This window comes from Vipera ursinii (genome assembly GCF_947247035.1).
Source record: "Vipera ursinii genome assembly, chromosome: 6".
In the NCBI taxonomy this organism is placed as follows: Eukaryota; Metazoa; Chordata; class Lepidosauria; order Squamata; family Viperidae; genus Vipera; species Vipera ursinii.
The window spans coordinates 70,431,205-70,447,161 of NC_139515.1; the positions used below are offsets into that span (position 1 = coordinate 70,431,205).

The 15,957-nt window shown below is 37.4% G+C and overlaps 1 protein-coding gene across 1 annotated transcript in view; it reads left to right on the forward strand.

Moving 5' to 3' along the window:
• The first annotated feature begins 4,651 nt into the window (after nt 1-4,651).
• LOC310641891 (uncharacterized protein) overlaps nt 4,652-15,957 on the forward strand; it is a 45,687-nt gene continuing 34,381 nt past the window's right edge. Inside the window, exons 1-5 of the mRNA XM_083365208.1 lie at nt 4,652-4,784; nt 6,235-6,356; nt 8,791-8,905; nt 12,631-12,805; nt 14,460-14,571. Of these exons, the coding sequence (XP_083221334.1) occupies nt 4,777-4,784; nt 6,235-6,356; nt 8,791-8,905; nt 12,631-12,805; nt 14,460-14,571 (532 nt within the window). The 5' untranslated portion in view covers nt 4,652-4,776. The remainder of the gene's footprint in view (nt 4,785-6,234; nt 6,357-8,790; nt 8,906-12,630; nt 12,806-14,459; nt 14,572-15,957) is intronic.

A 15,957-nucleotide genomic window follows, 5' to 3' on the forward strand; every position in this document is an offset into this window, starting at 1 on the left:
TGTTGCCTTTCGTGTTGTGCGCTCGAGGTGCAGGCTCGTGGGGAAGGATTCTCATTCAGGCAATCGAAACAAGCGTTGCAACTTGGGCAATGTACTTAAGCAGATTCTGTGTATACGGTGCCTGTATGTGCATATTTAGCATACGTGTAGGAAGAAAAAAAATCAGATCTTAGGTCAGGGGTCTTCAAACTTGGCCCTTTTATGACTTGTGGACTTCAACTCCCAGAATTCCTCAGCCAGCTTTGCTGGCTGAGGAATTCTGGGAGTTGAAGTCCACAAGTCATAAAAGGGCCAAGTTTGAAGATCCCTGTCTTAGGTCATTGGGATTTGTTTAGATTCTGAGCTGAAAAACTTTACAAAACGTTGTTTAAAAACTACAGTATCTGAGTTCATAGAATACGTTCAGAACCAATTATTTAATAAATGAATTAATTTAATCAGTGTATAAATCCAGCTGCCTGAGTTTGCATTTTCATTAAACCATAAATCAACATTGACTGAATTAACACAATGAGTCACAAATTGGTGAAATGTATTTTACCTTAAGAATTGTATAATGTCATTCATTACTACAAGAACCCTATTTAGTTTTTTTTGTTGTTAGCTGCGAAGTCGTGTCCGACCCATCGCAACCCTATGGACAACGTTCCTCCAGGCCTTTCTGTCCTCTACCATCTTCTGGAGTCCATTTAGGCTCACGCCTCCTGCTTCAGTGACTCCATCCAGCCACCTCGTTCTCTGTCGTCCCCTTCTTCTCTTGCCCTCAATCTTTCCCAGCATTAGGCTCTTTTCCAGTGAGTCCTTCCTTCTCATCAGGTGGCCAAAGTATTTGAATTTTACTTCAGGTTCTGGCCTTCTAAAGAGCAGTCAGGGTTGATCTCCTCTAGGACTGACCGGTTTGATTGCCTTGCAGTCCAAGGGACTCGCAGGAGTCTTCTCCAGCACCATAGTTCAAAGGCCTTGATTCTTTGACGCTCAGCCTTTTTTGTGGTCCAACTTTCACTGCCATAAGACCATAGCCTTGACTATATGCACTTTTGTTGACAGGGTGATGTCTCTGCTTTTTAGTATGCTGTCTAGATTTGCCATTGCTTTCCTCCCAAGGAGCAAGCGTGTTTAATTTCTTGGCTACAGTCCCCATCTGTAGTGATCTTGGAGCCCAGGAAAATAAAATCTGTCACTACCTCCATTTCTTCCCCATCTATTTGCCAGGAATTGAGAGGGCCAGATGCCATGATCTTGGTTTTCTTAATGTTAAGTTTCAAGCCAACTTTTGCACTCTCCTTCTTCACCCGCAACAAGAGGCTCTTTAGTTCTTCTTCACTTTCTGCCATTAGAGTGGTATCATCTGCATATCTTAGGTTGTTGATATTTCTTCCGGCAATCTTAATTCCAACTTTTGATTCATCTAGCCCTGCCTTTCTCATGATGTGCTCTGCATATAAGTTAAATAGGCAGGGCGACAGTATACAGCCTTGCCGGACTCCTTTCCCAATTTTGAACGAATCAGTGGTTCCGTGTCCAGTTCTCTCTGTTGCTTCTTGGCCCACATATAGGTTTTTCAAGAGACAAATAAGATGGTCTGGTATACCCATCTCTTTAAGAACTTGCCACAGTTTGTTATGATCCACACAATCAAAGGCTTTAGCATAGTCAATGAAGCAGAAGTAGATGTTTTTCTGGAACTCTGTAGCTTTCTCCATGATCTAGCGTATGTTGACAATTTGATCTCTAGTTCCTCTGCCTCTTCGAAATCTTGCCTGTACTTCTGGTAGTTCTCAATCCACATACTGCTGGAGTCTAGCTTGTAGGATTTTAAGCATAACTTTACTAGCATGAGAAATGAGTGCAATGGTGCGATAGTTTGAACATTCTTTGGCACTGCCTTTCTTTGGAATTGGAATGTAAACTGATCTTTTCCAATCCTGTGGGCACTGCTGAGTTTTCCAGATTTGCAGGCAAATTGAGTGTAGCACTTTTACTGCATCGTCTTTTAAGATTTTGAATAGCTCAGCTGGGATACTGTGACCTCCACAAGCTTTGTTGTTGCTCAGCTTTTCTAAGGCCGACTTCACTTCACATTCTAGGATGTCTGGCTCGAGGTCAGTGGCCACCTCATTGTGATTATCAGGGACGTTAAGCTCATTCTTGTATAGTTCCTCTGTGTAATTTTACCACCTCTTCTTAATCTCTTCTGCCTCTGTTAGGTCCCTGCCATTTTAGTCCTTTATCATGCCCATTTTTGCATGAAACATTCCCTTCATCTCTCCAATTTTCTTGAAGAGATCTCTGGTCCTCCCTATTCTATTGTTTTCTTCTATTTCTTTGCACTGTTCATTTAAGAAGGCATTCTTATCTCTTCTACCTATTCTCTTATCTCTTCTACCTATTCTCTTTCACTTCCCTCCTTTCCTCAGCTATTTGCAAAGCTTCCTCAGACAGCCATTTTGCTTTCTTGCATTTCTTTTTCTTTGGGATGGGTTTGGTTGCTACCTCTTGTACAATGTTGCAAACCTCTGTCCATTGTTCTTCAGGCACTCTGTCTATCAGATCTAATTCCTTAAATCTATTTGCCACCTCTACTGTATATTCAACAGGTATATGATTTAATTCATACCTGAGTGACCTAGTGCTTTTCCCTACTTTCTTCAGTTTAAGCCTAAACTTTGCAACGAGAAGCTCGTGGTCTGAGCCACAGTCAGCTCCTGGTCTTGTTTTTACTGACTGTATAGAGCTTCTTCATCTTTGGCTGCAGAGCACATAGTCAATCTGTGTTGACCGTCTGGTGATGTCCATGTGTAAAGTCGTCTCTTGGGTTGTTGGAAAATAGTGTTTGCTATGACCATCGTATTTTCTTGACAAAATTCTATCAGCCTGTGCCCTGCTTCATTTTGTACTCCAAGGCCAAACATGCCTGTTATTCCGGTTATCTTTTGGCTTCCTACTTTAGCATTCCAATCCCCCATGATGATAAGGACATCATTTTTTGGTGTTAGTTCCATAAGGTGCTGTAGGGCTTCATAGAACCGGTCAATTTCATCCTCTTCACCACTGGTGGTTGGGGCATAGACTTGGACTACTGTGGTATTGAATGGTTTGCCTTGGATTCGAACTGAGATCATTCTGTCATTTTGAGGATTGTATCCCAGTATTGCTTTTCCTACTCTTTTATTGACTATGAAGGCTACTCCATTTCTTCTGAGGGATTCTTGCCCGCAGTAGTATACCTGATGGTCATCTGAATTAAATTCACCCATTCCTGTCCATTTTAGTTCGCTGATACCTAAGATGTCGATGTTCAGTCTTGTTGTCTCTTGTTTGACCACATCCGGCTTTGCTTGCTTCATGGATCTTACATTCCAGGTTCCTATGGAGAAAAAATCTTTACAGCATTGGACTTTCCTTTCACCACCAGACACATCCACAGCTGAGCGTCCTTTCGGCTTTGGCCCAGTCGCTTCATTCTTTCTGGCACTACTAGTACTAGCCCTCTGCTCTTCCCCAGTAGCATATTGGACGCCTTCCGACCTGAGGGGCTCATCTTCCAGCGTCATATCGTTTTGCCTTTTGGTACTGTCCATAGGGTTTTCATGGCAAAGATACTGGAGTGGGTTGCCATTTCCTTCTCCAGTGGATCACGTTTTGTCAGAACTCTCTGCTATGACCTTTCCGTCTTGGGTGGCCCTGCACGGCATAGCTCATAGCTTCATTGAATTACACAAGCCCCTTCACCACAACAAGGCAGTAATCCATGAAGGGGGGAGAAAAGGCACACACTAATAAAAAAAAGTTTCTCCCTTTATAGCTTTTGAGCTTTCTCACCTAACAATTCTTGAGCTGCTAAAGATTTCTTTTCGTCCAATACACATTTCCTTATCTATCAAGTTAAGCACAGCTTGTTGCAGTACTATGCTCTGAATACACAACTGCTGGCATGCAGCCCCGGGGTTTTTTTCTCCTAGAGCAGTACATTTAAAGTTACAGCTAAACTTTTTCTCTTTGGTCAGCACAATTTTAAGTTACATCAAGGCGAGGTACAGAAAGCAAACAGGAAAGAATGAACAATAGCTGGGTTATTCATTAAATATTATATTCTGATCCCTTCAGTTTTGTAACTTAGCATTTGTGTAAACACAATTATGACTTATTTGATAAAATGATTAAATTACAATTTAGGATAATACATGAATCAGTTGATCAACATTTAGATATCACCAGCAGAAATATAACTTTATCTTTTAGAATATTTCTAAACATTCCATCACAGCTACTTGACTGAGCAGGTGGTGGGGGACTCATTTCAATCAAGTAAAATTTAAACCCTCACAGCTAATAGTGCTAGAGGTTCCAGAGAATAAGGAATGACCAGGATAGATGCAAGTTAGCTGTCTAGACAGGCAAGTTCATCTTATTTTGGATGATAAATTGACAAAACTACTTTTTGCAATACTGTTTCCTATTGTATTTTCATTTAATAACTTTTCTGAAAATACAGTCCCTCAGAGATTTATTCAAAACTGCTTTTAATTTCTCAAAAGGAAATTTCTCAACTGGTGCTGGAAATTTGATATTTTAGCCTCCCCTTTCTTCAGGACATTGAATGTTCCATCCTGCCACCTGTTTTTTTCTGTTAATGTTAATGATAAATAGAGTTGGTCAACACTAGTCTGGAGCTGAAATGCAGCACAGCTGAAGCTGCCAAGATCCTTCTGTTGCAATTCCACCCCCACGACCCCCCCATGAAAATTTCAGTCAGCGTATGATCGCAAGAAACACATGCAGAGGTAAGGAATTGGCTATATAATTATCTTTTTCTCGTAACAAAGATGCATGTTCTTTAAATGTTAGATCATCACACATTTTATGGGAAACAAAAATTTCTCACCATGAAAATCCAAAATAGTTTATTGGGAATACTGTACAGCATTGGCTGAGATACGCGGAAGGTTTAAAAATACATTGGTGAAACTTGCTTAGTTTCTAAAGTAAACACGGACAGACGTTTAAGCCGATCTGAAATTAAACCAAACAGCATTTGATTTAAAAGTATATTAATTTATCCTTCCTTGGCATCTGAACTAGAGTCACAAGTCTTTAATAGTCAAGGCCAAAGATACCTTTTGCAATGTTGAAGTGGAGGAGTAGATGCAAGACTGTAATTAAAATTGATGTGGTTAAAACTGATTATAAGAAATAATCCCATGAAATGTTTTAAATTATTTTTAATTGAAGCAGAAACAAAAGTTACAAGAAAAAAGTAAAGCTTTTTCCCCCTGCCTCTTTGACATCTAGTTTTGCCTGAAGAGCTGTTTGTTATTTTGTATAGTCTGCTGAAATAGGTTTTGCTGTTTTGTGTAGTGTTAGTTGAGATCCCAATGAAACAGAGTGAATGGGGTTGCACTTCTGAAAGGGTTTAGAATTATGCTTTTAAAATATAACATAGCACACCACAGATGTTTAGCTTTTTGTCTACGTCTAAGTGTGAAAGGACACAACTCACTTGCTCCTTTGCTGCACAAAGTTGCAGTTTAAAGTACTCTACTACAGTTAAATACCCTACTATTTGACATATCACCTTTGAACCTAGTGAAAAGAATTGGTATATTGCAAGATCCAATCTGTGTGCACACATTCCCGCAGAGAGAAGTTCCCTGAGGATGGGCTTCAGTACGAGTCTGAAAGTTCAGAAGACTAAACCTCTGGTCCTGGTGAATGACCCAGATTGGATCCTGCAACATTATCCTGGGATACACATATTTGCCTTCATTCGTGAGAATTGGTATTTAAATACAGTAGATAAATTTCAGAAATTCCCTTAATGTGTTCCCATTTTTAACAGTGATTCATTTCAGTCTGCAATGTAATAATAGAGGTATTCCCATATTACTCAAATCATGTGGTTAAATAGGATTGGGTCTAAGCAGAACTTAAACAATAATTTAATCAGTTTCAGCCCCAATACTAGAATGTTTTCAGTTCTATTAGAGATCTGAATGGAGATGATAATATCTTACTGTCTTGGGTTCACACATTTCACAAAACCATGATTTGAATTTATCACAGTTACAAAACATCTTGTGGCTGGATTTGCAATCAAATTGACAATCGACCAAGTCATATGATTGCTTAATCTGTCAGCCTGAATTCTGTCTTGATTTTTACACATTCTTCTATAACACAAATACTTTTATTTTGTATACTGTATTGCATTTACTCCCATTTCATTTTTTACAGATCTGCATTCATGAATTGGTTTTCTGTTCTGGCAAAAAATGATTGGAGAACCACCTTTATATTGTGGAACAGCAATGCTGCATTGCCTCATTATCTACCCAGTTTGAGAAGATATTTGCATAGTGAGTGTATTCTGAAGAGATTACTCCTTTTTTTGGAGGGTGGGGTGATCAAATGTAAAAGAGACAGGCATAATTTAACTTGCATGCAATTGTTAAAAATGGAATTTTGTGTCTGGACTGTAGAGTCAAAGAATTTGGTTTGCTTTTCCATTCTAAGTGAATGGACCGGATTCTATTTTTTTTATTAAAGTTGCAGCTTTAATCATCGCAGAGTGTATGCCTTTGAATAACATTTGTTAATGAGGAAAGTTGCTACCAGATTCCTACTTTTCACAGACATTTTTTCAACTTTATCCACCTTCTGATTAAAACATATTGACATGACATCAGTGCAATAAAGAATAAAATATATAATATTAAGCGAAATTAAGCAACACAAAATCATTCTGTATATTTGTAGTTAAGTCACTGAGTAAAACTGAGAGAGGCAAAAAATATGCCATTATCTTAATTATAGATTTTCAAATGAAAAATAAAGTTTTCATCTAGACCAGGGGTAGGCAACCTCATCTCGTTTATGACTCATGGACTTCAACTCCCAGAATTCCTGACTCAGGAGTTGAAGTCCATGAGTCATAAAAGAGCCGAGGTTGCCTATCCCTGATCTAGACTGGAGATTATAAGAGCTTCAGGCTATCATGAAAATACCTCTGTTTTTGAAAAAAAATGATGATTTGTGGATTTAAAGATTAAGAAAGATATTGAATCAGGGGCTGAAGGAATTTGTATGATATCTAAGAGGGAGTGGGTATAGTAAAATTGTAATCGTTAAAATGATTGGAAGTTATTGATATATTGTAAAGTTACGTTCTTTTTCTTTAATTTCTTTAATTTCTTTTTTCATTCTAGATAAAAATTCTTAAATAACTTTAAAAAAGAAAATATTTCTGTTTTAAACTCAAGTTAGTAAAATCTGCATGGTTTGATATTTATTTTGTGGGTTTTTTATTGTCAGCTACTATTTCTTCTTTGGGTTGTATTTTGTATGTTTTAACAGTGACCTATATTGTGCATTTTTATTTTTAAACTTTTTTTCTAACAAGAATGACTGTAGCCAGAGGGATAGTCATATAAATTTAAATAAATAATCTCTGATATTTGAATAAGTGGGTAATCATATTCTGTAGATAGAATAGATTTTCTGTTTGTTATTATAACAGAAAACTAATGAAAATAAAGTGGCTTATATCTCCCCTATAATGCAGCAGATGGATATTACACAGTATTACACAATAATACCCAATTTTCATAATATTTGTCTAATATAAAAACTGTGCCTCAGTCCAGAGTTTCTGTTTAATTATTTTACCAGGAAGGTATATTTATCCTACTCAACAAGGAAAAATCACACTTTAAGGACACACCTCTATTCTCTGTTCAAATTGCCTGATTTGTTCACATTGGAAGAAATATGACTTAGAGAAATCAAAATTTTGAATTACAATTTTTAAAATATTTTTGAATTACTGTTAATGATAAAAATGATAAAACACATGCACAATAAAAAACTACATAAGTGCTTAAAAATGAAAAAATACAGAAAAAATGTAAAATGTATCACAATAAACAGTTACAATTTCATAGTTATTCAATGTAAATATTATGTAATTTCATTTCCAATATCTATATAACAATTTTTAACCTACTGTATTTTGTATAAATGAGTTTCATGATATTTATCCATGCTTTTTGAAGTAGGATTGTGATCTATACTGACCAGAATTATTTTATGGGCTTTCATAAGTCATAGATCATAATTTATGTAGCCTATATTCTGTATATTATGTAGCCATAGGAGTCCATTTTAGCCAGTAACTAATGTGTTGATGTGCTGAAAAAAAACAATGGTTATGTCCTTATTTCCATCCTCAAATAAATTGAGTGCTTTTTAGGATCCATAAAACCATTTTTAAGATAATTGTTGGAAGATATATAATTGATCAAGTTAATATAAGCCTTATCTTTTCATCTGATATAATACCTGGTACTGTACTTATAATTTGTGCTTTAATAATCTGAGAATAAAGCATATCTATGTGCTGCCAGGCTTAGGAATCTTAGGAAACCATTCTTGATTGGACCAACCTTTCATATTAATGCTTTTATTTAAAAATTTCTTGAGCTTGAAATATTAAATTTCAAGTTAGCATTAAGTGAAAACTAGATCATTTATGTTTGGCTAACATATCATTTGTAGTTTTTTTCTGCCTAACTCTAAACATATCTGCTTTATATTTATCACAATTAAATGTTAACATATTATTCTGGCAGTAACATCTAAGGCCTGTCTGGGCATAAGAAAATAAAACCATATCAGTTGCATGGCATAAAAGTGAGATCTTTCTTCCTTAAATAGACAAAAGAAAGAAATGCAGGTTAGTTAGTTCTTGAATTGAATCATTAATAATGAGTAGTTAAATATATTTTATTTTAGATGGTGACTTCAACATTCATCCCTTGGTAAAACAAGCTATGGAGAGTAGAAAACCAATTGTTGCTTTGGAAAGCACTATAGTCACACATGGCATGCCATATCCACAGAATCTGAGGTAGGCTATTTCAAGCTTTTATCTCATGCTTCAATTAATGTTAGGTGGATGTGCTTTTTAGATAATCTTGGACATTCTCCTACTTGTACCTAGCCAATTAAAAACGTGCTCTGGAAATTTTTCTTTTTCTGCTATGTCCTCTAAGACAGGGATCCCCAACCCCCGTTCCATGGACTGGCACCGGGCTGTAGCATGCCAGAAACCAGGCCATGCAAACAAGTGAAGCCCCATCTGTGGGAAACCTCGTCCCCCACCCCCTGGTCTGCAGAAAAACCTCTCTCCATGGAACTGGTCCCCGGTGCCCAAAAGGTTGGAGGCCACTGCTCTAGGAAATCATTCAATTTATTCCCACTAATGAGCGAAAATCATCTTTACATATATCAGCATCAACATACTGTTTTCTCTCTTAAGCTAAAAGCATTTGATGCTCGCAGCAGGATGTGAGAGATCTTTGCTGTCCGTTACATGAGAGGCAAAATCAGAGGATCAGTTGTGGATGGGATCAGAGAGTTACTTATTGTGACCATTTTAAACTAAGTCAAGTCCAAAGATGCTAGAGAATTCCTGGAAGCCTGGCACTCTGACAGTATGGCCATCAATAGACACATAGACATAAACAACATTGTGTGCAAAAGAGATAATCAACAAGGCAAAAAGGGGACAAAATGATGAAAATACCTTCCCACCAGCAATCAGCACCTAGATGAGCATAGATTAACAAGATTAACATCAGAGCAGCAATCAAGAAGTAAACAATATCCCAATCAAAGAATAGCCAAACAAGCTAGCATTAAACAGCCCAACCAAAAAGCCTCCAAGACCTTTTCCACCAAGATTGACAGGGCAAACAACTAGTAAATTGTGAGCAAATCCCATTCCTTGCTAACACTGATGATGGAGCAGTGGGCTTGGTGGAGCAGTGGGCTAATGCCTCCTTAAGTAACACCAGCTGCCTGCAATTAGTACAGGTTCACATCCCACCAGGCTCAAGGTTGACTCAGCCTTCCATCCTTCCGAGGTAGATAAAATGAGGACCCAGATTGTTGGGGGCAATTAAGCTGACTTTGTAATAATGCCGCTTGGGTGTGTGTGTGTGTGAAAGCCCTAATAAGCAGGCATATACATAGAATGAAGGCTACTGCTAAGCTTGTAAGCTGCCCTGAGTCTTCAGAGAAGGGCGGGATATAAATGGAATTAAAATAAAATAAAATAAAATAAATAAATAAATGTTACCTAATCACTAATAACACTCATCTAAACAAAGAACACCATGACAGATCATAAAACTGACCTGCCTGACCGACTGTCCTATGACCGTGGAGGGAGCAGCACAACCATTTCAATGGCCAGAGGTGCTTTGGCTCTCATAATTTCAAACAGTCATCAAAAGACTTAAGGGCTACCTGTAGTAAGGCAAGTACTTGAACTCTCTACCTCACAGGACTGGCCTTTTTCTGCTCCATCTCCTTTTGTCAAAATCGCACTGCAAGCTCCGCTTTTTCTGGATGTGTGAATGATATCAATTGCTAAGTGAGACAATTGCTAAATGAGACAGTTACTAAGTGAGTTTTTCCCCCTTTTATGACCTTTCTTGTCCCAGTTGTTACATAAACCACTGCAGTTGTTAAGTTAGTAACACGGTTGTTAACTGAATCTGGTTTCCCCATTGACTTTGCTTGTCAGAAGGTCGCAAAAGGTGATCACATGACTCTGAGATACTGGAACCATCATAGATACATGCCAGTTGCCATGCATCTGAATTTTGATCATGTGACCATGGGCATGCTGCAACAGTTGTGTGAAAAACGGTCATATGTCACTTTTTCAGTGCCATTGTACCTTTGAATGGTCCCTAATGAATGGATTACCTGTATTGGAAGTTATCAAACCCTTTTCAATTTAAAATGATCCCACACCTAAAGAAAGAGGCAGGGATCAAAAACTAGGATAAAAACTCTTACCTTTCATAGTTTGACAGTCTCGAATTACCATCTCCTGGTGAAACCAGTTCTAGAGATTTCCTCCTTCCCAGTGTGCATGTGACACGTTTGCCAAAGCTACACTTCAGATGGTATTGCAACTTCCACCTCTGACTGTGTAGAGTTCAGGTAGTTTAGATGATAAAATAGGCTATCAGCAATGGAAGAAAATTGCTTGACTGTTCATCAGGACACTGAGAAGATAGATCATCAGAGCAAAAATTAGTCAACAGAGATGGGCAAAAGTGTCTACACAGAGACAAGTCTGTATATTTTCATCAGTGCCACGTGGGAAGGCATGCAAATCATGATGATGATGGTGATGGTGATGATGATGATGATGATAGAAATACTAATACGAATAAAAATATTATATATAGTGTAGAACGGGTAGGCAACCTTGGCTCTTTTATGACTCGTGGACTTCAACTCCCAGAATTCCTGAGCCTGGGAGTTGAAGTCCATGAGTCATAAAAGAGCCAAAGTTGCCTACCCCTGGTGTAGAATATATATGTATAGTGTGAATGATGGAGAAAAAAAATGATTAATCTACTTCTTTTCTCTAGGATGCTTAAATCCTCTTCATACAAATTTGGACAGGGAAGGGTATATATACCCTCATTCTCTACCTCCACCCCTCTCCCCAATTCTCTGCAGAGCCAGTTAAAGAAAAAATAAAATTTCTCCAATATTTGAATATTTGCCCTCTGTTCATTTTAGTGATCTGTGTATTAATATTATTAGCAGTAATATAGCTATTCCTTCCACTTTCTATATCTTCACTCCTGGTGTATTGAGTGAAGCTGTTGATATCCTGTCCTGTGTCCGAAGGCTTGCAAATAATAATAATAATAATAATAATAATAATAATAATAATAATAATAATAATAATAATAATAATAATAATAATAATAATAATAAATAAAAATAATAATAATAATAATAATATAATAATAATAATAATAATAATAATCAAAAGGGATGGTGCTTGTGTCATATGAGATTGATTTATTTGATCTTCCCCCAAATTACTTATAGGTTTAGCACAGGACTGAAAAAGGGTAACAGTAGAATGACAAAATCAGACCTCTCCATGTTACCTCTCAAACAGAGAGATAGATGGATCTGAAAGTCAACATTTGTTGTTTATATAAAGAAAAGAGAAATCCTAAATAAAAGTTGTTTGTGACTCGCCTCTTTATGACACTCGTTTTTTTTCTCCTGTTTCTTACTTTTTAGACTCAGCTTTGTTTATAACAGAATAAGATGTTAGAGGGAAAATACAGGAAAACGTCTATAGTCAAACCTCCCTTTTCATGCTGGAGTGCTATGACTGAGCTGTTTTTCCCAGCACATAACTACTCTTGAAACAATTTTGTGAACAGAAAGCAGTTTTCCTTTTTTAACTGCAAGGAAGTCTTTTTTTCCTTTTGAAGGTTGCCTTTTTCAAGTCACTGCATCCACTGGATTGTGGTTTCACCAATAACTATGTTAACCAAAAGCTAACCAGTCCTTTGTATGTTTTATAAGGGACCAGATGCTGCCAGTGTAACATTTATGCATGTGGTTGGAACTAAATCTGTATATTAACGAGCAAGAGTTGTAGATTGTGCAGAAAAACGTAACTGAATAAAATGCAGTATAAATGGGGCCAAGGCATTCGTTCTCTGTTATCTTAAGTATTTTGTTTTTTATCCTCTTCGTTTTTCTTTCTTGGTCTGTGTTGCCATATATTGAATTTTCAAGCATGGCCAGAGAAGTGGAAGAAATTGTCAGAGCAAATGGGTGTGTGCCAGCAACTATTGGCATATTAAATGGCCGTATCCATGTGGGCCTCCAAGATGAAGAACTTGAGATCCTTGCAACAGCCAAGGACGTAATGAAGGTCTCTCGCAGAGACTTCCCCTATGTCCTCAGCCAGGTACTTGATGGAATTCCTCATTATTCAAATTTGCTTGTGTTACATAAATAATTCAGGGATAAGGTTCAGTTGGTAGATGTTTTCCTGTGACTGAATCTGCAAAACAAGTACTCAAACAGCTGAGTGTTTAGGATTAGGCAAAATTATCTCCAGTTGGCAGCTAGAGTTTGTTGAACTTTCCCTGGGCCTTTGAAACTTTGGAGATGCTATTTCCAAGCAAATATTTGTTATTTCATATTGAATTTCATTTATGGACTTGCTTCTCTCTGTTGCTTAGGGAAACTAATTATCTGAAGTGCAAACAGACACAAGACAAGCAATGTGTATAGAAAAAAGCTGAAAATAATCAATAGAGTTTGCTTCTTACTGTAGAGCGGCTTCTGTGTACAAAGAGACTGAAGTCCCTTTTATACCAGCAACATCACCAGTTTGTTTTTTTAGTTGCTTTGTGACCAGACACCTTGGCATCCATTCTGTAAATAAGTAAGCCACTTATAGAAGCTATTCGATGACATGCCTTACAAATGTGCTCTTAACATTCCAGATGTATCTACCAGCCCCAAACAGTTGCCTGTTCCATCCTTCTCACATTCAGCATAGCGTTTTTAAAGAGTGCCTTCATTTTCTAGGGAAGCTAAGCAGCCCAAGAACAAGCTTTTCACACTGGAGTCAGCAACATTGGCATTGCCACCCTGATTTGCATCCAGCCTATAAAAAGGAGGCAAAAGGCTGTTTGACTCCATGTGAGTATGAAAAGGAACAGTAGTTCTCAGTCTCTCTGTTTTGTTTATGCTTGGAAGTTACCGTGTATCCGGTAACCTCATGTCTGCTTTTCAATTGATAGAGCCATAAAATCTTAAGAGTTGGAGGAAGAGCTCAGATACCCATTCAGCATCTTGAATCCGACTAGTGATTAAGGAGTTCTTTTCACTGCTGAGTAGTGCTTGCTATTCAGAGGTTTCTCCTAATGTTCCACAAGACGTGGCTTTTTCTGCAAATATTATTTATTTTAATCTCAGTGTCCAAGGCAACAGAGAATGTGTCATTTGTACAAGAGCTCTTCAAATATTTGAAGTCTCTATTATGACACCCTGTAATTTTTCCTCCCACAATCCTTATTATCATCGTTGCTTGAATGTCTAGGAAAAAAACATTTGGGAATAAAGGCAGGTCCTTGTTATCAAAGATAACGCCATAAGGCAAATACAAAGTATTGGGGTTTAAAAGTGCATTATTTAAAAGGGGGAGCTGGACTGTTTTTTGAGGAAGAAGAAGATGTTTCGCTTCTTGGATAGAAAGCGAAATATCTTCTTTTTCTCCTTCCTCAAAAAAATAGTCCAGATGACTGAAAATCTCCATAGATATATTGGAGTTTAGCTGAATTCTCAGATTGAATTGGCATAGGATTGGTTCACACATTGCACTAAACCATAATGTTATGCTTATTTTTCTCTTCAGAATAATATAGGAATCTAATGTTTTAGCTTATCATTATAGGTGAAGGCCATTATAGATTGTTCAACAAATCAAGATTTTAAAAATTGCCATCTTAACTTTATCTGTGAAAACATTTCGACCTTTCACACATACTGTATCTCTTATTGCTTATTTGAAAAATGTGAAATCTGAATAATGGTTGATTGTTCCATGACAGGGATTGTCTGGGGGAACTACTGTGGCAGGAACCATGGTTGTGGCACATAAAGCAAGAATTCCAGTATTTGTAACTGGAGGAATTGGAGGGGTCCACCGGGGAGGAGAAAAGAGTAAGATAAACATCATTTTAATTACAAATCAAAGCCTTAATTCCCAAATGCTGTGTTACAAAACCATCTACCATTTTGTTACCCCCTATTGATGGAGTCGTAATAGGGACTCCATACTTATTTGTTGTTATGCTGTTTCAGCATATATTCACCTCTACATCTGGTTGAGTAACTGATGGAAAGTAAAGGCATAAAGGGAAATAAGTTTCATTTGTTCGAGATACTTAATATAGTTTCCCTTTGTTCAGTGTTTCTGGGTAAATGCATTTTTTCACTGAGCCTTGCATATAATATTTATAAAGATCTCCAGTTACAGGTTCCCAGATAATGGATGCTAAAAAAGACTTCTGACTGAACACGAGAAAAAAAAATCCATTTCTACCTAAGAACCAAACTAAACAATGTATCAGATTTATTACATGTAAAGAGTGTAATAAATTTATTATTAATGCATTTATCTTTCAAAAACTGCTGTTTTCAGGGATATAGGGAAGCAGCAAAGGAGATGAAGATGCAAATCATCTGGGATGGAAATTTTACTGGGAATCAGCCCCTGGTGATCAGTGTTATGATCAGGGCCTCCAACTGCACAAAATCCCAGTATATCCCTGTTAATTCCATAGAAGGGGAACTTTATATTAAGATTTTTGCTCTCTCTGAAATGGACAATCCATTTAGAATAGGAGAGAACAAGCATCTTAGGCATTTGACCACTTGTTCTCAGTCCAAGAAGAGGCGGTCCGTTTTATTGGTGGAGTGGACACAGTTGCACTGATTTTTCAACAACTCTTTTTATTAGAATAACAGAGTTGGAAGGGACCTTGGAGGTCTTCTAGTCCAACTCTATATTCAAGCAGGAAACCCTATAACATTTCAGACAAATGGTTGTCCAATCTCTTCTTAAAAACCACCAGTGTTGGAGCATTCACAACTTCTGGAAGCAAGTCATTCCACTGATTAATTGTTCTAACTGTCAGGAAATTTCTCCTTAGTTCTAGATTGGTCCTCTCCTTGATTAGAGTCCATCCATTGCTTCTTGTCCTGCCTTCAGGTGCTTTGGAGAATAGTTGACTCCCTCTTCTTTGTGGCAACTCCTGAGACATTGGAACACTGCTATCATTTCACCCCTAGTCCTTCTTTTCATTCTTTTCAACTTTTAATGTCAGGATAGAAATCACATCAAGTCCTACAAGGATGGCAAACTCAGGGGAAAAGAACCTCTTGGTGTAAGGAAGGATCTTTATTGTTAAGAGGCTAATGTACCAGAATCTTGAAAGCCTATCAAAGCAATTCTGTCATTCAACTAACTTCTCTATGTTATTTGTCCTGACTTTGATCCTGGAGTCATGCAGCCCTGACCTCATCCAATTCTTGTTCTCTTCTCCT